This window comes from Pseudopodoces humilis, chromosome 7 (assembly GCF_049639895.1).
Source record: "Pseudopodoces humilis isolate 2021_Gansu_Grassland_sample_001 chromosome 7, ASM4963989v1, whole genome shotgun sequence".
Lineage (NCBI taxonomy): Eukaryota > Metazoa > Chordata > Aves > Passeriformes > Paridae > Pseudopodoces > Pseudopodoces humilis.
Genome location: NC_142206.1, coordinates 21988315 through 22014376, shown reverse-complemented (window position 1 = coordinate 22014376; position 26062 = coordinate 21988315). Strand labels below are relative to the sequence as shown.

Below are 26062 nucleotides of genomic sequence, written 5' to 3'. Positions count from 1 at the left end.
AGCAGAAGGAAAAAAAAATTGATGGCACTTAAAATGGTACTTAACACCAACTCTGTTAATATTAATTTACAAACACTGACAGCTAAAAACAGACTAGATGACTGTGCTGGCTTTCTTGGGATCTGAGAGCTGCTATATATGGAAACCTGAGTGACCTAATTTTTTCAAATTGCTGCTTTTGGTTGTCTGATGTTGCTGGAGACAAAAATGCTAGCTGAAAAACCAATGGAAGTTGAAGATATCTAGTGAGTGAACTGTGAAGCTGCTGGTACCGAAACACTGCAACTCAGAACTGCATAGCTTCTGTCAGCCAGATGCCTGCAACCCACCAGGGAAGTTCAGTAGGGAAGAGTGCGAGATCAGCAAGGGAACAACACAGTTCCAAACTCCAGGCACATTTTCTGTCTGTAGAACTTTGGCTGTATCCCTGAAATGCTTCCAGCACCTTCGTTGTGCTAAGGCAATTTTTTGCCCAATGTGAATACATTTGTACAGCATTAGCACAAACCGAATTCTAAATATTGGAAAGATTTGCTAGATTATCCATCCCATTTAGTATCAACCACCTTCATGATTTTCAGGACCCCTCTCAAATGTCCACTAAAGCTGTGATAACTACTGCAGTTGGTAGGGCAGAAAAACCCTAGACAAAAACTCAGGCTCAAGTTGTTTAAGAATGGGGTGATTCTGAACTCTTAAGCTGAAATCCAGTTAGCATAAGGAGGGAAGCACCTGGAGTGTTGACATCTGTCACAAGGAAGGAGAAATATTAGGAGGGCGAAGTGTTGCAGTAACTTAAAACTTGCTCCATCTATGAATGGGTAACAAATTCTGAACCATATTTAATGTTGTCACATTTCTCAGAAAAGTCACACCTGGAAACCATTATGAACTTTCCTTATTACATATGAACTTTTCTGGTGCTATGTGCTGGGTTTTTTTTGTTTTTTTTTTTTTGTCTAAGAGCAAATTTCTGTCAATTAGGTGACCCCAGATGCTCAGATTGAAAGCCACTCACCTAAGGCAAGGAAAAAAATGTGGGAAATACGGAAAAGAGGAAAGATAAACAACACCCCCAGAGTATCACATGGAAGTGCTGCACCTTAAGTAAGGTCTTTAAAGTAATCAGACCTCACCATTAAATAAGGCATTGATTGTTCTAAAAATATAAATTAACTGCCACTGTATCTGTTTGTTACTTGTGGTACATCTGGCAGAGAGAATGAGGCCTCATTAAATATTTTCAGTGTTTGATTCCTATATACCAACTAAAGATATATGATTTGGTGTCATCAATAGCATTAGAAATAAAAACTAAAATTATCTCCAAGTGTCTTTGGTCAGCACAATATTTTTACTGACATTTAGTTCTTTATCACTGCAGAACCTGCAAAATATGGCATTCCCAACTCTACCACCTATGTTCTAACATCCTAGGTTTATGAAAATTATTGGGTCCTAACTTGTAATGTTATAGAGACTAGTTCCCTTAAAATTATTTTGGTACATATTTAGAAATTACAATGGCAGAATAATGCCTCAGAACTGAAAGTCAAGTAATTTTAAATTTAGGTACTGATTTTTTTTTCTCTACCATTTGGAATAAACAGAGCTGCATTATCTCTTGAATTATTACAAGAGTCAAGGACTGTTGCTGTAGCCAGTGACTTGCATTAGGTTCGGCAAAATGCACATTATCTGGAGATATGTGTCACTTAAATGTTTTGCCTCTTTATGGGTAAACACAGCCAACAGAAAACTGTACTTAACACAGATGTAAGTTAGCCTAATACCTGAGTTGTCAGAGTAGAGAACAAACTGAAACCAAGTCACTAACAGGAGTTATTAACTCCATACTTATTTTTTATGAACACTCAAAACTAGCATTCCCCACAGTGAGATTCAGTAAAGATAGGTGGTCTTTTTTTCCTTTTTACAGCAGGAATGACATATCACCAAGCTCAGTGGAAATAAGTTTCAAACCCTGAATGCAGATGAACAGTCTCATCTACAGACATCTCAGCAGCAGTGCATCAATAGAGTCTTCTCTTTTGCTAGTCACTGCTTACACAGAAGCAGAGACACATAAGTAAAGGGGGTGGTGTATTACCACCATACATATGTGAAAGGGCAATGATGCTGCTCAGAGGTTACATAAAAAATTTGGGTGTGCTCACTACTTGAGTGACATTGTATATTTACAATTAGGCTAAAATATATTCATTACAGAAATTAAACTGAAACCCACCACATCATCACCCATCACTTTTACAAAACCTGTTTTGTTCAGTGCTTCGTGTCACAGGCAATTTAATTTCCCAGGGTTTATAAAAATAATCTAGAATGAGAGAATTTACCTATTGGAACCTTTTGTGCATCTAGAACTACTGGGATCTCAGCCATCAACATGTGGGCTAAGTGAGCACCTTAATAACTGTCTTACTTTCTGCACCACAGTGACTCTGTTGCAATCTGACGTTAAGCCAGGCAGTGTCACAGGGAAGTGCTGTTTGGGAGACCATCCTCTAGACAACATAAAAACATGAACTTTGACTTTCATGGCAATGTTAACACTGGTGATTAACACACTGCATACTCTAATTATCTTGATCTTTCAAGGTGACCATGGTAATTTCCTAAAGAACTTCAGAGACATCAACAGCAACCATGTTATTCCAATCACATATGAACATATATTTGATGGCAAAGCATTTGCTAAGGGAAAAAATCCAAGCCACTTATTTTGAGTATTTTGAGATTTATGAGTTTTAAGAGCAATAGGATGAGCAGTAACTACAGAAGAGATCTATCTTTAGCAGCTATTGCTGCTCTGCTTACCTTAATCATAAGTTAACATGGTACTATTTAGATTTTGCTCTAAAATTAATGCAGTCCTTTTCTTACTGTTTTAATGAAAAAAATACATATTTATACTTCAAAATGTATACTCCCATAATTGAGCTCTGAAATCAGAAACTGAAGAACCTTTAGGACTGAACAGGATTGCCATGAAAAACGTTACAGGAAGGTCACAGGCCATAACTGCTGAAATGTACAACAGAAGAAGCAATACCAAAGGAATTTGTTGCTTTCCACACACACAAGCACAAAAAAATACAACTGAAGAATACGCAGTTAATTTTTAGTGAAAAATTATCACCAAAGTGATAGAGCAGGTCGGTAAAAGGAGATGAAAACTAGGAGTTTTAATTAAAATTAGTTAGTTGTGCAATACAGATCTGTGAATGTTTGCTAGGTCTGTATTTAGCTCGAGAAATACACCAGACGTACCACATATCCACTGTGCACTACAGGACCCAGGAACGATACAAAGCAGATGGGTAACCTATATCTGCAGAAACATAAAACACTTCACAGCCTTGCTGATGACTTGAAAAGCAACCAGGCCAAGCAGTGGTCAGTTCTGCTCTCTCTGAACCCAACAGTACCACTCCTGATTTCAACCACGCACGACTCAGCCCCAGAACAGGAACACCAGTGGACCCCCAGTGCCTTTTACAGTTGTAGCACACTGGATGAACCACGTAAAATCTACCACCCACATATCAACACAGAGTCTATTCTGGATATCAAAAGATTGCAGGAAGTTCCCTCTCTGATGAAGTAGCTGTATGGGTACTGGAAAAGAATGAGGAGTGTAGTGCTCAAATTTTAAACTAAGCTTTTAGTGTGTTTTCTCCCTACACACACTGTTTGTTAATTTTTAGCTTTCTCTTTCAATATAAATCCTCCTTTAAAAAGCCAGAACTTACAGGACAAAAATAAACATTTTCAAAGGACAGGACAAACTACTATTTGAAAAAGTGAAGTACTGAAAACAAATAATCCAAAGCAAAATTATTTTAAAAGCTGATTTTCATAAATTCCTCCCTTTGATAGCCAGTGGCCCTTCTTCAAAGATGATGAGAGGCATGCTCAAAAAGGAATAGTCAAAGAAAACACTACATAAAAAGCTTTCATTTGATGCATAGCAAAACCCAGGATGATAATTTATGCCATCAAAATTTAGACAGAAGCACATAAAATGAAGCATAAAGAAGTTCTTCCTTTTTTATTATTTATTCCAACAACAGTTTCCCAGTTAAGAGGTTTATATGGTAACACTGTTGTCACTCTAGAAGTTTTAAAATCCGATTTGTAGCAAAAAAGCTGCCTCTAAATTGGCTAAGCTATAGATTTAAAGGTTATCTCTTTGTCTCATCACAGCAGCTGATTAAACCTTTCAAAACATACAAATGACAACAATATATAACCAGATTTCTTGATCATATTGAGAGAAATACCTCACCACTGCATAACAGACCAGTCCCTGATGAACAGATACAAAAATTCTCCTTATGAAATATAAAGAAGTAATAAATAAAAAATGGGAAAAAAATTAAAGAGAAAGACAAACCTATTTAAAGTAGAACATAATGGAGTTTAATAAGGGACACGCATGCAAAACATCCTGAAGAATTCAGTAGGCTACTCTATAACAGAGCAGAAAATGTCAATCTTCCTCCCAGCATCACGGAGGGGAAAATCAAAGAGATTGACTACCTAAAGCCTTCACTCGCCACCCACTAAAATAGGAGCTTATTGTTTTCATGATGCACATCTAGAAGCAGAAACTTACTCTATGATGCCAGGAATAGGGCCTAAAACATATAAACATCTAAATATCTAAATGTAACCCCCCCAATCCTGTCAGTGAATAAAAGAAGACTAGAAAAATGTCTCTTTCAGAGGACCTAGTTTCTATGTATAGAGTACGAAGGTAAGTAGCCCTCCAGTCTGAATTTCAGTCTGTGACGTAAGGATAATGATTTTTTTCTGCTTGTTTGTTTTGGGGAAAGAGAGAAAAAAAGCAAGAGAAATAAGCACATAAAAGTCTGAAGACAAAGGCTTGTCCTCAGTGGCCTCTCCTTGGGCCAGATTTTTTTACTGTAGATAATAATTACTTATGAATTTCTTAACAGTAAACACTGACCCGCAGTAGATCACAACATAAGGCTTGCTATGAATATTAAATTACTAATATTTAGATCCCTGTAAATGACACTACTCTGAAACCTGTTTATGATTAAGCTGAAGAAAATGCTTAGTTTAAGTATCAACTAGCGTAAGCAAAGCCTACAGTGGCCTGCATTTTTTTGCTCTTTCTAGTCTTTCCTCTTTTCCACATGTCTGTTATGCTAAACATCGCATATTTTTTAAATCCTGCTAGATCCTAAGTATCTATGAACTCAAGTCTAGAGAGGACTTGAAGTACAACAGTAACCTTCTACTAAGAAATGGCATCATATAGTTGAACTCTACGAGAGTTAATACAAGAGCTGCTCAAACAGCAAACCAGTGTTAACTAGTCAGGTAGGCTTGTCCCTTACTATCTACAAGGGCTTTTAAGTGCTTGGCAGTTTGCCTGACAGGGCACATCCTACACAAATCCATTAAAAAGCAGAACTGTTGCTGTAAATAGGATTAAAAAAAAAATAATTCCTGGTGTTGATGGTCGTGATCATCAAGATTAGCCTTTTCTTAAGTAAGGGACACCTGCAGAAGGTTATGTTTGACAAGAATACTGCCAGCCACCCTAGATTAGAATTCAACAAGAAAACACTCTCCCTCACACTGCCAGAACAGTACAAAGCCATAGAATAGTTACTGCAGAAAGAATAAAAATTTTTGGAAGAATGTCCTTTCTCCCCAAAACGGTTACATTCAGAAGCTTCAGTCTCTTCTTCTAGGGAAATGCTGAACTGTCCTAGTTTCAGTCTCTAGTAACCAGAACAGATGATAGATTTTAAGCTTTGAGGACAGTCAGAGCACAACACAAACTCAGATAAACCAGGCAACCAACCTTAAAAGGAAAAAACAAATCAATAAAGCAGACAGATCAGGGGTAGTTAAGTGCCTGGCACTCCATAGCTCAGCGTGCAGTGCTCATTTTAATCTGAGCACATGGCATTGCATGCTGCTTTGAGACAACTGCCACATGACTCATTACAGGCTGAGGCCACACATCACCACTTTACAAGTTCTCAGATTTAAGCCAAGTTAATACAGGCTTCAAGGTCTCGGCCAGCTGCTAATGACACTAAACTACACATTGTCACTTTTCCCATATGTGGGGACCACTTGTTCTTTTCTCTTCCAAACATGCTTTAACCAACTCACTAATCCAGTGTGTACAGCTCAACTAGGAACATGTCTGTGAAACTGCATCTCCCTACAGATGTAGCTGGGGAATTACTACTCCTCCTAAAAAGGCTGTTGAACATATGCAGTTGTTGGAACTTTTTAAATAGGTCCAGCTCTAGGTGGTGCATCCAATTAAAGTTCAGTAAGAAATTTTAGCAGCTGCATGTTAAGTAACTGCCACAGGCAAAGACAGCCTCTCAAACAGAAAGGAAGACACAGACAGTCACAAATTTCTCATTTTTCTCTACATTCTTGTCACAGAAAAGCACCACATGAGAAATGTCAATCTGGTAACTGGAGTATCAACTTTTGAAAATTTAATTGGAGAGAGAATCTTTTCCCTTCATGCAATGCCTGATGTTTCTCCTTGTCCTACATGAACATGTAGCTGTTGCTCAAGTAAAGGAAAGATCCAGGTAACATATGAAGAATCTTTTACACTGAAAAGGAAGATAAAAATGAGAAATGTCATATTACATTTAGTTTAATACTGTACTGCTTTTTCTTAATGCTGAATGGTTTTGCATCAGTAAACTCTCCCTGAATTCCCCTAGTTCTAAATTCCCTTCCACAGTGCAATTCTCATTTCCTTAGTAATTCCAACCAGCAGCTGAGGCCAAGATTTTCTCCTCTCTCTTCTGCTAGCCAATGGCCTTCTGATCTTGGGAAAAGATAGAATGGATACAGAACACTAAATTTTGCAGGCATATCATTCTTAACAGAGCATGATGCAAAGTGAGACCGGTGGCTGTTGGGAGAAGCTGTCAGGTACACAGCCATGCAGGAAATAATCAGGCCATGTATGTAGGATAGCAAGACATATTTTGCACGATGAAAGAAGCTGCAGAACAAACTCACCCATTAGCATATTTAACACATGCAAAAGAGAATGACATTTGAGCAACAGAGATATACTTAAGGAATCATGCATTGTTCACAGAAACCTTTAAGATTCTTAATGGCTTTCCAGCAAGCAGCAGCTTGGAAGTAATGTGCGTAAGCAGTGGGTACACAGCCTTTGGATTCTGGTGTAGCTAAAAGTGCCACCTTCAATGTAGTACCACGCTCTTCAATTTTTCAATTTAAGAATCTCAATCTATACATTTTTTACATAGTTTTGACACGAAAAATACATGGAAAGGAAAGACAGGTTTCCAAGTGAGGCACGACGATATTAGGGAAAGGTCATTCACCTTCAACTTCCTTCAGACACTCAAGAGACATTACATGAAGACTTTCCAGGGAAAAGTATGATTTATAAATCAGGCTCCAAGGAGTGAAAAGTACCAAGACTGCATCTGGTCAGGTATTTTCAAGATCACATCACTAGTATTCTAAGCTTACTGCAGCAAAAGCCGACTGTGAGAACTGCTTCTTCCCTTACTGGGCTAGTGGTGCAGAAACAGTAGCACAAACCCACAATAATTGGGTCACATTTTTCTCACAGAGCACATTCTCACATGGATTTCTCCAAGATCTTCCACTCAGAAGCACATCTGGCATTTCCCAATACCCTCACTCCCCAGGGATGCTGGCTTCCACCAGGACAAAAAGCAGACCTCCTTCTCCCTATCTCCCACCTGCTGGCATTCTCCAAGATGTTTTCACTCTACACAAGTACAATTTAACCCCCTCTTACTCCTCTAACACTACAGAGCCCAAATATGGTGACCTAAAGTCCACTTGTGTGGCACCCACCAGACCTTTCACATGGATGGTCAACTGTACAACCTTCACTGCCAGAGAAGCCTGACTGCCAGAGGGAGAAAGAATCCAGCTTGATTTTCAGATTCCAGGTGCAACTTGCAGGGTGGACAACAGGCACACAGGTGCACTCCTGTGCATGTACAGGGCAGCAATAAGCAACTGAGTATTTAACTTCGAAGGATAACAATGATCTTGGAACTGCCACTGTTTCACACAGAACCCACTTTATGCTACTCCTAAATGACCAAGGCAAATTATTGCCATGATGTGTTTCTGAGAGCTCTGACAAGCTGTTCATGTGCTTCACAGAATTCTGCTTGTTGTTTAAAAACCCTACTGGTGTTGACTCTTCTGTTCATACAGATGAACTTTACCATAAGGCAAGAGAGAGAGAGTAAAATCAACAGAGAAACAAATGGTCACAGATTTCACCCCTTTCGCTAACTTCAAGATAAATAAGAATATATGCAGTATTCTCAATAAGGTTCTGCCTTCTATTCTTAGAATTCTGCCTTCTAATATCCATATCAAGGTGGGAAAAAGCTGAATTTTAAACATACAGAAGTGCTCAGTTCAGAATCCTAATTGGTATAGATTCTGGCCTTTTGCTTCAACTAAAACACAATTAAATTCTGAGCTAAACTCAATACCCTTTGTTCCAAGAGCAAAGATCTTAGCAGACGTTTATTCCATTAACATTAATGTAACGCCATTAACACTGTAAGTGGTAAATATTCCTTGGATGAACAAAATACAGCAGCTTGAGAAGGAGGAAACTACTTTTACAATAACAATGCCTAAAAGGACCTCATGCTACAGGAAATGGAACAAAAGTTTAGCAGTCTCTGTTGCTGGGACTATCAAGTCAGTCATAACTGGTAGGGAAAGCTGAGTTAAGTGAAAGGTGCATTTAAAAATGCAAAGTATTTCACACCCCTGCGTCTTAACATACTAGAGTAAAGAAAATTATGTGATGCTTTTGCTTAATGTTTTTGTATCTCAAATCACTAAAGCGACTTGAGGTGATTGTAGCTGTCAAACTTGTGTCAGAGACTTAAACTGGGATGTTGATTTAAGGAAGTTATTTAATCTGTCATAAGCTTACTATTAGAGTTTGAAGCAGAGATTCTCCTTTCAGGTCAACCTCTCCCCTTTAGGTCAATTTGCTTAAAGGTATAAGCTTATTAACTGTAACTTCCTTTAACTTGTAAGAACGTAAGTGCTGGGGGATAAAAGGAAATCCATACACACGTAAGCTGAAGCACCTTTTCCATGTTTTATTTTAAGGGGAAATAGACGGAATAAACCAGGAGTTTTGGTTTCATGTGGTACAGAGTATTGGTACCACAAGAGGGCACTAAAGGCACACCTAAAGCGGATGCATATTTCAGAACTCACTCTGAGGAGGAACAAGAACGAACTGCTTCCACAAACACTCCCTCTACATACAAGGATTCGGGTTTCTTGGTGGCATGCACATACACTCACAATGAATTCACACTCCCTCGACTTTCCACAGAGCAGCACAAAGCCTTTTGTAAAAGCACTATCCTGCCAAAGATGAAAGACAGTGAGACTTGAAGCAAGTCATGTGTCATGCTTTTGAATAGCATCAGTCTATTAGTAAGATTTTGAATTTTGGTCTTGTCTAAAAGAATGTGAAGTGCACGAGCTCATAACCAAATGGAAATGTGAGTCAGAGGTAGATGCTTAGTCAGATAAAAATATTATGAGTACAAATTACTTCTGTTTGCCCAGGCAACAATTCTGTTTACACATACAAAGAAAAGTGTTATCCAACAACAACTAAGAAATCAACATGTTTCAATGGCCAGCTGACCATCACACTAAAAACATGTTTCTTGTATTCTGTAACCTTTTTAATAAGGCTTGGCAACATCTAATGTTTATGCCAGCTAGTGAAGTGCCACAGGAACAATCTCATAGCTGGAGAGTCCTCTACAGACCTTAATATCTGATAAAAGCTACTTGCAATGTTTTAAGCCATAAAGCATGCAAGATAAATCTCAGCAATGCACCAGACTCAGCAATGCAATCAGACAAAAATGATGTTGGCTTTCTCTACTAGCTTAATAAGCCACCCAAATATTTCATTTCTGCACCTTTGAGAGCTGACCCTGTTTTTCACATTAAGCTTTTTACACTTGCTAATATACATCACTTGGTCCTGTCAGCTGTGTGTCAGACATGGCTGCTGAAGTTATCTGTCAAGCAACATGAAGTTTCTTAACCTGCTTCAGGAATGACTCACCCATAACCTAACAGCTGATATAGCAACACCCTTAACACTGCCTAGTCACCTCTAGAAGGATCACCACAGCATAATGCTGGAAGAATGAAGTCTTCCAATCGTTTTCTCAGGTATTTGGGAACAAGCACTGCGTGGGCTCTTGGTGTACAGCATCTATATTAGATGCAACTGCCTGAACTCCTGCAGCTGTCTAAAATACATGTCACAGATGATAGGGTTGGAATAACTTTGGACACTTCACACACATCCTCCATGAGAAAAAAAAACCAAACACCAAAAACTTCTGCAGATTTAGAAATTCTTTTACAATGAAAACAAATGTTTATATAAACTTGAATACAAGACGCAAAAGTTAAATAGCAAAGTGTTGGTCTGAGATTTTTAATTGGCATTCTCATATGCATGAAGTGACTTGGGTGTGAAATATAACTTATCTATACCAGAAGTAAGTTACTGAAAAACAGTACCAGGCAGTAGTACAGACAGGAACATATAAGCAAGCATCCAAAAAGTCAGCATTAGTCTGTCACACTTCCAAAGTCCTGTGCTAACAGCAAACTTCCCAACGTGCTTGAGAAAATGCTTATTTCACTAACTTGAAATAAACACCAAGCACATACTGTAATCAAAAATCAGGCCATGAATTCAGATTTTTGATCCCATATTCCATCTCATGCTAGCATATATTTCCCACTGACCATGTGCTGGATTCTGCCGATGGCTCACGGCAGCAGAGCAAGGAATTCCATGTCTCGCTACTTTGTTCAGTTTTCATGAACAGAGACTTTTGACAGGCGAAGCAAAAACACAGCTATCACATGGGCCTACAACCCAAAGCACAGGAAGCCTACTGCTGTTACTTTCAGAAATACTGAAGAAATGCTCATCAAAACAAGATATTAAACCAATGACATTCCAAATTCTTGGTAAATTTTTCAGCATAAGATATTGATCTCAAAGGATACAAATATTTTATGAAATGCCATCAAGTGAATAATAACAATCTCTTTTCAACTGCTTTCCTTGGACTGAAGGAGCAACAGAAGACTCCCAAAATTTCAGGATACTTTTAAGTGCAAAATATGATTTCTGAGTACACATTCTCGAAATCATTCTGGTTTTAGAGACTTAACCTCACTTTCATATAGCCTGTCAAGGTTCCTCTTGAGTCAGTTGAAGTTTACAACAGGGGGGAAAAAAATATTTCCCCAAACCTTATGCAAATAAGATAGGTAAATCTACCCTTCCATTTTTAAATTTTGAGTTTGGACTTAAACCACAAATCATCATCAAGGCTGAATTAACCAGTATCTTTATTTCACACTCTGCACAAGACTGTACAAAGAGTATTTAAGTTATTTGTCAGGTTTATATTTTTAGGTTTCTTGCACTAAAATAAAAGATGACCTAAAGGATATTATAAATAATAATAAAAAAAAAATTAAGACAAGAAGAGTCCTAGAAAAAGGCAAATGATATAAATACAGAATAAGACAAATAATGGAATACTGAAATTTCATGAGCTCATTAACATGCTAAGGCATATTCAGCTCCCTCTTGATTTACCAGCTTCACAAATTCCTTATTGACTAAAACCCAACTCCAAGGTACCAGATGAATATATTCATGCTCACTTTGCTAACTAGTGGCCCAAGCTGGCAAAAAATGGGCAACACTTTTCTCTTAAGCACTTTTGAGACAGCTTTTCCCTCACATTCAAGAAACACAAACTTCCTAAACAGCATATGCTGTAACAGCTGACCTCAAAATGAACATCCTGGATCAGGAACCAATGCCAGCAGAAGCCAGGAATCAACCAAACTACATTATGACAAGTTTAAGGAAGAAAAGCATATAAAACAAAAGATGTCAAGGATAACTTCGGAATTCAGATACAACCACTGCTTGTTACTGTTTCTGCTCTGTGAATATACTTCTAAATTGCTTTCTGCTTAACTTCAAAATAGAGTGGCTATTACTAAGGTTTGACTGGAATAACTTTAACCTTGTGAGTTACAAACTTTTAAAAGATCTTAATTAAAAGTAAACAAACACTGTACTGTTCTTCATTTTTTAGAATAGTGTGTCTCATGTGATGAAATGTGCAAGTTCCATTACTGCCTACAGTATCTCCTAGGATTTTTCTAAGAAGGGCAATCTGAAGTTAAGAGATTGATTGTGAGGTACCAGTATAGGAGTTGACATTATGGATATCAGCAAGAGATCTACCAGCTGGGCTGCTACACCACTCACTACAGCCCACTCAGCCAAACAGCATTCATTTCTCTGCACAGCTGATGGGCTCTCAATCACAGCAAAATGCACAGGGCCATAAAAAGTAGTATTTTAATGGCATAATCCTGGAATTTCATCTATGACAGCATCATCCATATTGTACCAGGAGATAGGAGGGCCTCCAGTCTGTGTTTAGACAGCACAATTCTAGATGCTAAAATCAGAGGAGGTTTGTCCATGTCTTTTCATTGGAGAGGGAATTTTAAAAAACCTTCAGAGGAAGTCCTAGCAATGCTAAAAATCACAAGCATTTCTCTGGTGAGGTTTACACTTGAAAATAAAGAAAATAATAGAAGGAAAGAAAGATACCTTACTAACAATTTGAGACAGAAGGGATTGGGAAATACATTAATAAATTGTCTTCAAGATTGCTCATGTGTATCATATTGGCCATATTCAAGTACAGATAAAGTACTGAAAATATGCAGTGGGATTGAATAAAATTAAAGAATCCATCTCCAAAAGCTATTATTCTTTTAAAATATAAGTAGCCATTAATGACAATAAATCATTCTGTTGAGAAGATGTAAAGAATTTTTTGCAGGGAGAAATTGGATTCTTAGCCATTATTACAGATTTCTGGAGTGTTAAGAACAGTGATCACAGGTCCCATAGAAATAATATAATGCTGACGCAGGACAGTCTATTCCTTGAAGACTGAATTTTAGAAAATGATAACCAAAGTACTGAACACACTGAAAGGATATGAATTAAAACTAAACTGCTCTTCATCAAATTCAGCTGTAAGGAAACAGATCCAGCTGAGTGTAAAACCTGAAGGGATATACAAAGGAGCTGTTGAGCAGCCTAGCAGTAGATGTGCAGTTCCATAAATACTGAATCTAGCATTCCTCATTTACCAGTAAGGTATCGGTAGTGCTGTTAAGGTATTATTGACAGGAAGCAATTTGCACTCACTGGAATCTCTCAAGATAGATATCTTAGATATTCAAGAAGTCATCCTCAAGCAATTATTTAATGAACTGTAACTTTTCCATTAAAAATAATGTCTCAGCCTTGATCCTTAAAGGTAGAATGCACTGTAAAGCAAAAGGGTGGAAACTTGGAAAAAAAATCTCCAAGTCCCAAGGCAAACAGACATTACTTGACTTGTGCTATATCTTTCAGCAGTTCTTACCACTGCACACAGAAGAGGTGATGTTGTACAGGAAAGGGTAAAACTGCAAACAGCGGATCATCTTCAGGCTGCTTTCACACTCCAAGCACTTGGTTGTCAAATCCAGTGCGTGTCTGAAGGCCTGCAGTGCTCCACTAACGTTGTTCTGAGCCAGGTATGCGTTTCCTAGGCTCAAAAAAGTCAGGGGCTGTGAAGAGAAAAGCAACACGCTGCAGCATAAAAGCATGTTTGCTGTTTGAGATTGAAGCCAAGTAGGAAAAACCCTTAAGTCACACCCTCCCAAATTTGATGGGAAAGAATTTAGAAAACTTCTTAAACAGGCATTGCCTATTCTTACAATGGAGAACTAAAAGTTTGATGCTTTGGTGGTAACCAAAAGTTGTTTTGCCATAGGGTTGTGTTAGGAGTTCCATCTTTCTACAATTAAAAAAACAGCTGTTAAATACACACAAACTGAAATGAAGCATTAAGTACTTACTTATAACCATCAGAAACACAATGCAGAGAATACCAAAGGACTAAACGGAAATGCGCAAAGACAATTTAGAATCGTTAGAAATCCGCAAAAAAGCAAAAATATCACTAATGCTTTAGCAGGACAGATTTGCATTTGCCAATTCAGATTTACCATAGCAAAGCCAGGTTACTGAAAACACCACTGTCACACTAGCCTAGAGGGGTACACATTTATGGCATTCAATTCTTTGTAGAACAGTATTTTTGTATACTGCTTTTGGCTACTATCACTAAAACATGTATTTTTTTTGAAAAGTAAAGGTTATAAACACCTTTTCCACTGGGTAGACCTCTACACTTTAATACAGGCACACAGTAAAGCATTACATTTATTGGTTGACTGAAAAGTCTTTCAATTGGACAAAGTAATTTGCTGCAATTAACCATACACTGCTGGAATAATAACTACAGCATTGTAATTTAGCAGTCATTTTTCTCACTGAAACATTTTTTACAATGATTATCTACAAATGTGAAGACTGAGCACTAGCTGAAGTTTTTCCAACTCAGCTTGTATTACTAAATTGCATTCAGAAAACGGTGCAAGCTGAGCAACAGGATTTTTTTTTTTTTCTTTTTAACTGCTTTTGCTGATAGAGCACATATTTTACTTCCAGTAGTTGTAAGAAATTTTAATTAGTATTTACTTTCCATTATATTCCAGGAAATACCATTCAAGTACAATGCCTCTTGCTAGTTTTTCTGGTACAATAGGCATTACAGAACTGAGTACACCTGAAAAAAACACGAGCAGGCATTACTGTAATGAGGCAGGATTTATTACTGTTTTTGAAGAAAAGCCCCACTCACACATCATTGCCCTAAGGATTCCTAGGTTCCTCCCCCTCCAAGGCTGTGTTTTCAAGTGTTGTTAAGGCACATCACTCAAGCATAGTTCTTCCTGTAGTTCCTTTTCGCACTTACCTACCACCCAAATGGACTACATTCCTTTCCAACACCTGAAAATTTGTTTCTGAATGCTACATTGAATAAACTTATTCTGTTTTTGGCTTTTTTATGTGCTAGGTGACTGATGTCCTGGCAGGTTTAAATGCTGTTAACCTAAGTAGAGAGGCAGAAGCACAGGAAAGAAAGCACTTGAACTTACTGAAGTGTCTCTAATGTGAGACCAAAATTATCTCCTAGAGAAAAGGTGTTCCCTGCTATGCCATTCCCTCCCCCTTCCTTTTCACAACTGTTCGGGCCAGTCCAGTAATTCAAACAGTGTATACAGAAACTGTCTATCTGACACAGGTGACAACCTGCAGAACATTTATTATGTTACTGTTCAGAAATACAAAAACCTGGTTTGAATCTATGGTTGGAAGTAAAACCACCAAACAACTAGAAAACAACACTTTTTCCTCTACGCATATATACAAAACCTAGGGACAAATAGAACTGTACAGATAAAAAGTCAAGTGTCAGAAAGATGTCTATACAGTCAAAGATCTTGGTGGCACACGTGCTACTTAAAGGGTTCAAGAACCAAGATACAAAGCTGACAGCTTGACAGATCGCTGTTTTATTTAGGATAAAATGTTGCCAAACAGCACGATTAAATTCCTTGGAGGCACTGCTGATAATAATAGGTTTTGGGAGGCTGAAAGTCTGTCACTGATTTACAAGAACTTCTCTAGATGTTTATACTCTCAACAATCAGCACCACCCCTGGTACAGTCAAGAATTTATATGAAAATTAGTATCCATTGCAAGTCACAAGCTGGAAGATGAACTGCATGCACAGGTAAGCACAAGTGACATGTACTTAGAAAATAATGAGGGGAAACACATTCACTGCTGAGCAAACATAAACCCCATCATCTTACCTCAGAGGCATTGATGGCCAAAGCCTTCAGCAGGAGCCTGCTGGCATCCGAATGAAGACCATAATGAAACAAGAGGTTAGCAAGATTGACCAGAGGGATGTCCTGATACTCATGTGGAGCCAAATTATATGCTTTTTGCAAACAGGTGATAGCAAAGGTGCTATTTCCAACTGCACGCCAGTACAATCCAGCTTCATTAAGCACAAGCCATAGAGGATCTTCTGGCTATAGGAGAGTCAGGGAAAAGGATAAAAACACCCACGAAGAGGTGTCACAGGAAGACAGAAATGCCTGCTTTTTAATAAGAAGCAAACAGAACTCACTCTTGCATACTACATTGTTAACTAGATACAAATTAGACTTTGCTGTGACTATTAGCAGATTATTCAATCTGCACCATTCTACTCAAATGGACTGGATTTACAGGCTGAACTGTAATTTAGTAGCAGCTCTTGCTCACACTACTCATATGAATGCTTTGTATCACGACCACAAAAACCCTTAAAATGTACAAGCGATAATGGTTAGTTCACTACAGGAAGCAAGGCTTGTCAAGCACTTCAGAGTCTTAAAATTATACAAACACAGATCACAGATCTATGTAAAATGCTGGAAGTTGAAAATCAGGCAGCTATTAAATTACAGTTAGATGTGCTTTCAGACCCTCTGTCTAACATTACCTTTCCCTGTCAATTTAAGGTTACACAGTTGTTTTTTCTTAGATTTAGTTATCTATTTGTCTTATGAAAGTTGAAAACTGGCATGCATTAGATACTGTTTAAAGATTATAAAACAGCAAGCAGTAAGTGAGGGCAGGTGAAAGAATGGAGGAAGTGTCAAATACACCTTGAGTGTTCCTTCCTCCTCTTTAACCTACAACAGCAAAAACAAGCACTCAGCCTACAGGAGAAATAGCAAAATTTAATATACTGACAGGCTGACAGAGGTAGGTAAAACACCCGCTTTCAGATGCACTTAGAAAATATTTAGAAGCATGTTGTATTTTTTAATATTTTCATCCTTCTGTACTACCCAATTCTACAAAACATTTACAGTATAAAAGCAACACCTGAAATGGATGTCCAGTCCTACCTACATGTCTGAAGCCTAGGTGCATGCCTGTGTAGGAAACACGCAGCTAGGATTAAGGAAGCAAAACAGTGATACTATGTTGAATTAGTCAGTAAAAAGATGTTTGTTCCAGGTTTTAAAAACCCCCTCACACAGAAGTGTTCTAACTATGGCTCCAGATGAACTGGAAGAGATCAACATGATAGAAAGTTCTTTGTTTGAGTTTCTTACATCATCTGCAATTTCAAGATTATTAATGACCCCTGTTTTGAAATGCACATACACAACATTGCTTGCATGTTCTTCATTCCAAACTCCTCACTGGAGTTTGGATAATAATAATGAGAGTAATAATGGAATTACTCTCCATACACAGGTCTCAATCACCTTTCCAAATCGTCAGCAAGTTATTAGCATTTTGTCTTTCCCAATACAAAGATGCTAACTGTGGCATTCCTGCTCTAAGTAGTTTATCATTACAACAGGTAAGACACAAGCCTGTTCTTACATCAGCAGACAGAAGTTCAGGCTTTTAGCATGACAGCAACAGAACACTACAGTTAAAACCAAAATACTCATGCACTGCAGAGCAAGATATCAGACATGTATAGGACTGTTCTGAACAACATAATAATAGGAATCAACTCCTACTGCTCATTTTTCTCCTGGCTAAGACAGATGCACATAGTAAATGGTACTGATTTTAGACTAAAAAAAAAATCTACATATAATACCTTGACACAACTTCTGCAAGAAAGTAAAATTGAGAAATATCAGCTTGACATGTCAAAAAGAGTCAACGTCTCTCTCAATGCTTCCTGTCATTTGACTCTCAAAGGCCCCACGCAAGATGGAGGTGGCATTCCACAGGGTTCTATACAGAGGTACATTCTTTGCCCCAGAGTGCTAATTATCCTGACAGAAGATTGACAGAGGGTTGGTTTCCTTGGAGGGAGAGTAGGGGGAAAAGCAGGGTAGTGGGAAGGAGGAGGAAGAGCACAACGCAGGCATGCAGGAAGGGGTGGCAGACGGAGGAGTAGTTCCAAGGTACTTCTCTCAATTAAGCAAATGGCTGCCAGAATTAGCTAATATATTGCTGCTCCATATCCTTGCAACAAGAACAAACAACTACAGGGCTGTTTGATGCATGTTAGGCTAAATTAGATACATCTCTATATATTTGTTCTTTACTTGTAAACATAGATTCTTAAGTCAGTCTCATCTCAGTTACAGGCAGCAAATAAACTCCTTTCTAGTGTGTCACTGACTACTTTAGAAGTATAAAAGCAAATCTCAAGTATGAATTCTGAATTCATCTCATGTGACAGTCTGACATACCTTTTTCATGGCATGATCTAGAAACACTCCTATCTTCGGCAGTGTAAAAGTTTCATTGTCGATACGAGAATTCAAAACCTGGAAATACAAAGATTTGTTTTTCCCCAAACTACTGAATAAATTTTACAGTCAAGATCTATCTAGAAGGGCCATTCAACACTTGCTTCCTTAAATCTCTTTAGCAAAGGGAAGATAAAGATATTGTACTAAAAAGAGGATGTGAACACGTAACACCTGAAGCAACCAATCTCCAGAACGCAGTATGAAGGCCTTGGTACAATGCAGTAGTAATTGGAAAGGAATTGCATCAAGTGACTCTTAGATTTAAAAGAATGACGTGCCTTCAAAGAGTAAATGAAATTTCCCATTTTGTGTGCTTTAGGTCAGCATCTGAAAGAAGTCAGAAAAATGAACACTTTCTCCACTACTATTAGAGAGAATTTGCCCATGTTTTTCAGAAGTACTGATTACCTTGAAATATCAAAATCTTCCATGATGTGAGTAACATTTTTAAGGAAATAAAGAGGAGGATTTGAAACCAAAAGAAAACCAACAAGAAAACATCTCTTACTTGTCTTGCTTGATCGTCTGGCATCCTGAATTTCAAATCTAGATTAGTGTCTAGTTCCTTGACCAGTATGTTTAGAGATTCATTATTACGAGCATCAGTAATGGAAGAACAATCTGGTGCCTGTGCTTCTCCATGCTCAACAGTATCTCTTGAGATATTCAGTATTGTCTGGATTCTAGCAATAAGGAGAACCAAGACAAATTAACAGCATGTGCTGCAGGTCATCATGTAGAAATACAAAAATCTGCTAAGCCTCTTACTGAAGACTGCTATCAGACATGAGCTGCAAACATGAAAAACTTGGGGATCACCCTTCCCTTGAAAAGTAATTTGTAAGGTCTTTACATTTTTAAGCACATAATAACAAGAACAATAAACAGTGCAGTAGAGATAACAGTAGAGAAGGTTCTCATATTATGCTAATATGGATTCTGTGAAGTTCAGGACTACACAGATATGTGACCAAAAAAAAGCTGAACTTTTATGCACTAAAACTTGATTTCAAAATCTTCAAGAGGTAGCCAAATTACTTACAAAGAACACTCTAAGATGAACACTGTTTTTTTTCAAAGGAAGCTGCTGGATGTTTGTAGATGGTAAGCTTTAACACAAGCTCAAGACTAGTATTATACTGACTAGGTAGAACAAAATAGCTTTTTTACTACCACAGTTATAATGTAAGCAACTAGGGTATTAGAACATTGCATTGATCTATGTAAGTTTGCTATTGCAGTACAGACACATTTGTTTTAGCCTATATAATAACAAATATTACTGACTCTTCCATGACTAAGCTGATTTTCTACCTCTGTCTCAAAGGGATGAGCTGGAGTTTTCCACTCCTAATCCTTTTTTAGTGTTGTCTGGTCTTCATCATTTTCTGTTATCATAACCAAAACGCTCAGAGGATGTATGTAATGTACAAGAGTTAACTGTAGTTATTAAATAGATGCTCACCTCATTCTCTCTGTCAAGGTTTTTTGTTTTTTTTTTCTGTTAATATATCCACAAGACATTCAGACTTGTGCTTAAATACTCATTCTGTCTGTAATTAAGGTGTTCACCCTGGACTAACACTCAGGGAAGAATCACCATGAAATTGGATCTGGCTGTTACACTTACAGCAAAGACAACAATCAAGGAAAATACCTTCCTCCTGTGGAAAGGCCAGAGAAAGAGGTGTGAATAACTCTGCTGTTGATGACTAACTGCATCCATCCTCTCCAGAAAGAAAATACTCACTTTAAAGTGAAGATTTACAAATATAGCTTTAAAAATCAACACTTGCCTGAATCCCCTGTTTTCTGGAGGTAAGAAGTAAGTTGGTAGTTCTTCTGGATGAGGAATTTTGGGGAAAGATTTCATGCATTCTGACCGCTGAGGCCAAAGAATATGCTGTTTGTCCTAAGGGGGAAAAGAATTATTTTTTATTATTTTCTCAACATTTTTAATATTCTAACGAACAAAGTAATAAAAGGGATATTAAAGGATAGTCTGAAGAAAAGTAACAAAATCAGAGATCTTTAAAACTATTTTTTTTTTTTAACATCAGCAGTTGCAATTTCTATCTTTACTTATCTGTATCGCTTTACATGCAGCAGATGGTTACAGAACTCTCTCTGTGCTGCAGTACATTCAAAGGATGGGAAACCCGTACAGAGAAACATAAACAAGGAGAGGATTCACTTTCACCCCTCCTCTGTGAAAGGGAAAAGCTCATCCTCTTCACTCACTCTGCTGGGCTCCACACTCCACACCGAAACAACAGAACGAGCCACAGGGGAAGACTGCAAGGACTGGCTGTGAACACTTTGGTTTGCATGAAGATCCAAATTCATGGATGTCATTCTAGAAGTTGAAGAGTCTTCACCAAACTAAAAACAACAGAAGGATAAATTTTAATTAAGGAGATGGTACATTCCTTGTTGAATTTCTCCATGTTATTTCCCCTCCCCACTTAGGTAGTTAAGCCTCACTGATGAGCTGAAGTGTGGGTAGCAGAAAAAACAAAAAGGATTTAAGCCTCTTGATCCACTCAGACCATGCAAGAGTAATATTCATATTGTAAATAGGTCAACAATGAAAACACAAGTGCAAATCAAGGAAAAAAATGCTAAAAGGTAAAAGCAGATACTTGTAATAGACCACAAATAAAATCTACTTATCTAGATCGCACAGCTCAAGATCAAGGCTTTCAGAATTATCTCAATAATCTGAATTTATAATTACTATAATAGGAAAAACAATCAAAGACAACAAGAAGACAACAGCAAAATTAAAAATAATTATTCCTGTTTCTTAAACTAGTTAAGGGGAAACTTCAGAACAGATTCCACACTGCAAAATAACTGAAATCATAATCCTTATCTGTAGCTGTAACACAGCAGACAAGTTGATCAGGTGGCTGTAATTCTGTATTTTCAGTATTAGTACACACTTTGCTTCCAAAACTACTTAGTACTCTTGTACCAAATTTTCTTGGTGCAATAATAGGAAACTAAGGCTTTGGACTAAAATGAAGATTTTGAATTCAAGTTATTTTCTTTTCTAAGTAAAACAAAGTCTTTTACAAGAAACCCTCTGCATCTCTACAGTTCACAATCTCTCAGCTTGTATTAATATCAAAAGGAATGCACATTAAAGTACTTTGCACTCTGGAAAAGAAAGAGACTAAGATTTCTCACTATAATTACCACACCCAAAATGCAGTCCTTTTATCAACCCTGAAAAAATTGAAACTATTTTACTAATAAAGCAAATGGAATGTAACTTGAAGCAGTGGTATCAGTTCACAGACAAACCTGAACATATTCCACATTTTCAAAAATGTCTCCGCGGTGATAACGAACAGGCTGATCCCACTGACAGTGCAAGCTATGCTGCTGGTTGCCCAATCTGCAAATCTGATGGTTCCCTGTAGAGCACAAAATATTTTTTTATACTAGAGAAGTGTGGTTTCTGAGAAGACAAAGACAGCATACAGTCAACCTCTACACCCCCAGTTTGGTCAATCCTTTTTATTTTCTCCATCAACCCAGAGGAAACTCCAACCCCAAAAGACTCAAAAAGAATTCCCTGTTAGAGAACGTACTGCAATCTCTTGTTTTAATAAAAAAAAACAAAAGAGCCACTCAGGGACATCTTAATATATGAAGAAGTTATTTCCTGACACTTATCTGAGTATGTGGCATATTTCATTGCTTTAATGAGCATGAACACTAAGAAGTTGTACCTAATTGAGCTTCTTTTGCCATCTGTGTCTCATGAATGATGTTCCTCAAGATTTGTTCCTCCTGGATGAGCTTGTACTTGTCTAAAACATCTTGTTGCCTAAGGTAATGGTCATGCTGCTTTTGATATTCCTTTAATTCATTTAATGTTCGCTGAAGTGATCTTGGAAATTAAACAGAGAAGATTTACTTTGAATGCTTTCTAGAATATCACCTTTTCCTACACTCTTGCATATTTTCAACTCTAGGTTCCTTAAAGTATTCTTATGCTTAATTCTATTGCATAATCAAAGAAATACAATAATTTAAAAACAATTCTTCTTGAAATGTAAAAAATTGCTGCAACAGAACTACAGGAGTTTCATTGTATGCATTGCCACTTTAGTTACCTATGCTGGGCTTCCAATTTTTGCTCAAGTTTTTGCTGACATAGGACAGCATGCTTCCTTTTTACAGCTTGCTCAAATCCTGGTTTGGCCTGTAGAGCATGATCATAACACAGGACTGAGTGGTTGTACTCTCCAAGCATCTGAAGAATGACCAAATGAGAGAATTAGCCATTGTGCAGTAACATTTAATAAACAATACTCAGTTCTTAAAGATGCCATTAACTTAAATTTTATTTTATGGTAACAAGCAGCCTGTCATTTCTGACACTCAAGCCACTATATCTATTGAAGAAAGGCTCCAGAAGAATTTTATTGGAATTTATTTCCAGGTGCAAATAAAAGCCTTTGCTAAAAGACAGACTTTTGAATAAAAGCATCTTGACAGAATTTTAAGCATTAAGCATGAAATGCATGTGGAGCACGAGGACACACTGTAAAAATAAAGCATTACAAGTCAACCCCAAAAGATTAAGTAACATTTAATTTTCTTCAAGTCTTGGAAAATAAAGATTATATTTACTGCGTATATATTTCCTAAAGTGTAATAGCTGGTAAAGAAGTCACTGTAATCCAGAGCTGCATGAACCACAATAGCTGCATCTGCAGAGAAGTGAGCCCGGTGCAAAATATTTGCCAAATTTACCAGTGCAATGTCTTTATTTTGTCTAAAAAAAAGAATATAAAAAGGGAAAAAATTAAAAACTAACATTAGAGGAAGGTAAGACTGTAAGAATCACGCACAAGGATATATTAATTTGCCAGTCACACATTAAATATATCACTTACTAGAAAAATGTCTCAACTATTTATATGCCTAGTATAGCACACAGAGACCAAGAACAAGTAACACAGATTACTGCTTAGGATACCGTCTTAGAAACCAAAACCTGTTTACTAATTAGGATAACTAGAAAAGCAATCTGAGAAGAAATCCTTATTAGCAATTCTTACCTTGAAGAAAAATGAAGGGCACGCATGGCACATTCTACTACTTGGTATGGCTCATTCTTTATTCGCCAGTAAAAAGAAGCCATGTTATAGAGTACCCAGGAAGAAGAGTTCTGCAGTAAAGAGAAACACATGAACTGTACTAGCTACTAACACATGAACTAAAAGGTTAATCAGGGCTTTAATTACTATAGGATGAAAAGCAGAGCACCAAAGTTGGTACTCAGCTGCACTAAGCTATCCTCTTCCACTGGAAAGCTGCCATTTGGCCACAGTTGTCAATGTTTAGGAACACTGAACTAGCATATTAGTTAGTAATGCATTAAAGAAACAGAATTTTTGCATTTCAGGGAGGTAAAAATACAAAATGAGGTGAAATGAGAGGTGACAGTAGTTTAGGCATCAGCATCTCAGCTGGAGTTCAATGAGGGTTCCTAGATTTTGCAGGAAGACATTTAACAAAAATATACACACTTCAGTACTGTTGTTTCTTCTTTGCTCTTGAAGTACCTGCATTTTTTGTTTAAAAACTCTTATTACCTTGACAAACCACTGAATGTGGCTTGCCAGACAACGTAACTACATAAGTCCTTAAAGGTGACAGTAAGTATTTATTTACTGGCTTTGCTGATGCCTTCTCCTGCCTCTACTTGCCTACCAGAAAATGGTCTCAGTTTGCCTTTTGAAATTGAACTGTAAACCAACAATACACGTGCAAAACTAGATCTGACTGCTTGTACAAGGTGTATCTAAACTTGTGAGACCTTTCCAGCAGTCTTTTTTGTGTATCCAGCAAGATTACAGTTTCATACCTTCATGAGCCCATCATAAATACGATGACCTATTTCCTCTATACTTCTTCCCAGCCTCCGTGATAAGTATGTGAAGATTGGATCTTCTTTGGGTAACAGGGGTGCAGAAAGGTTAACCCTTTCTTGGACACCCTAAAATAAAAATTGAATACAGATATTTGCTGACACTTAAGAGTAGACAAATAAAAACAAAAGCATGACTCCCAGGAAAATGTGCGGCTTGGTTATTTTACAATCTTATCTTGCTTTCAAGATCTCTGGGAATTGATAGAACAATCTTGCCTCTGACAGATAACTATATATCATTGCAGATAGGAAAACAGTAGAAGCAGCCAAAAGCAGCCTCTGCTTGTGAGTTCTACAGGGGAAATACTCAGTTCTGGTAGCACTGTGTATCTGGCAGCTACTGATTTCACTAACGACCACTGAAGCACTTAAGTCAGGGTTGTCAGATGACATGCACACAAGGGAAGTATCCCAACACCTCTTCTCTTCCTTCGTTCCCCAAGCATAAACATACTTCTTTCAAAAATATATCCAGACCCAGGAACAGAGCTAAAAAACTCCACTTAAGTGTTTAGCTCTAAGAAAATCCTTATTTGTTGATGAAAATACTTGCAGTAAAATAAATATCAAGATAAAAGCACTGAAGCTGAATCTGCATTAGAAAATCTGCTCATATAATGCTGTTGACCAAACCAATTTTCCTACTACTCTTTCACTGTAACTTTTCTAAAGCAGCTGAACTTTGCACTAGTAGGGGACAATTATCTCATCCTCTGGGTTAGGGCTTGGCATTCAGATACCAAACAGACATTCACATTTGTTAGGGGCTACCAATAAAACTGCAAACAATTTTTTGATCCTGAATCTTCATACATTTTAATGACCCTGTTCAGCACTCTCCAACTTTCAACTGAGACAATTCACAAGCTAGCAGTAGTCCCAATGAAAGCTACCAATTTGCTAATGAAATGTGTTATGAAAACAAAATACTCCATTTTCCTAAAAATGTCCTCTAAAATAAGGCCAAAATAACAAAAGAGAAACTGTATACCGATACACAGCTACTTTAACCAGGGCCAAACTGTAGTTTTATAGAAGTGTGAAACAGTCTTGGAAGATTCAATACCTTTCAACCCTGAGTGAGAACTGCTAGTAAGAATTTTCTATTCCTCCTCCTCATGGGGAAAAATATTTCCACTTGTTCACTTACCCGTAAGTGCTGGAAAGCATGAATACTGTATGGAAGATCTAGAACTTTTGTACAGTCTGGCTGCTGCAGGTCTGGAGGCACTGGGGACTTTGTGTCTATATAGTCTTCAGGGCTGAGGACATAATGACACAATACAAGTTCCTAAGATACAGTATGGTAGCTGATACAGAGAGTACTCTGATTTAATCATTACGGAAATCCCCTGTTTGGGCACATTAGCCCATTTCTGCTGTATTCCCAGATTTCAGTTGTATCAGGATGTCATGACCATAGGATAAAGAAAATAAATTTGTCTGCTTGAAAATATCAACATTTGGATAGCCTCCAATATGTATCAGTGTCAACCTAGTGTATCACTGCTATGATTAATGATCTGTCTGCCAGGCAAATGGCAATGCATACAGACTCTTCAACTGAAACAAACAAACCAATCCCAAATATGGGTGATGAGAAGTCCAAATGAAGGTGTATGATGATAAAAGGGATCTTTTCTCACTTCAAGCACTCATGCAGTTATGATAAAAAA

The 26062-nt window shown here is 37.6% G+C and overlaps 1 protein-coding gene across 1 annotated transcript in view; it reads right to left on the bottom strand.

The window, feature by feature from the left end:
• TTC17 (tetratricopeptide repeat domain 17) overlaps nt 1–26062 on the bottom strand; it is a 53919-nt gene that overhangs the window by 13356 nt on the left and 14501 nt on the right. Inside the window, exons 4-16 of the mRNA XM_005522403.3 lie at nt 25537–25648; nt 24321–24452; nt 23512–23621; nt 23081–23225; nt 22561–22700; nt 22174–22334; nt 21743–21855; nt 20675–20815; nt 20230–20345; nt 18942–19116; nt 18371–18448; nt 15962–16186; nt 13617–13803 (exon numbers count right to left, since the gene is read on the bottom strand). Of these exons, the coding sequence (XP_005522460.3) occupies nt 13617–13803; nt 15962–16186; nt 18371–18448; nt 18942–19116; nt 20230–20345; nt 20675–20815; nt 21743–21855; nt 22174–22334; nt 22561–22700; nt 23081–23225; nt 23512–23621; nt 24321–24452; nt 25537–25648 (1835 nt within the window). The remainder of the gene's footprint in view (nt 1–13616; nt 13804–15961; nt 16187–18370; nt 18449–18941; nt 19117–20229; nt 20346–20674; nt 20816–21742; nt 21856–22173; nt 22335–22560; nt 22701–23080; nt 23226–23511; nt 23622–24320; nt 24453–25536; nt 25649–26062) is intronic.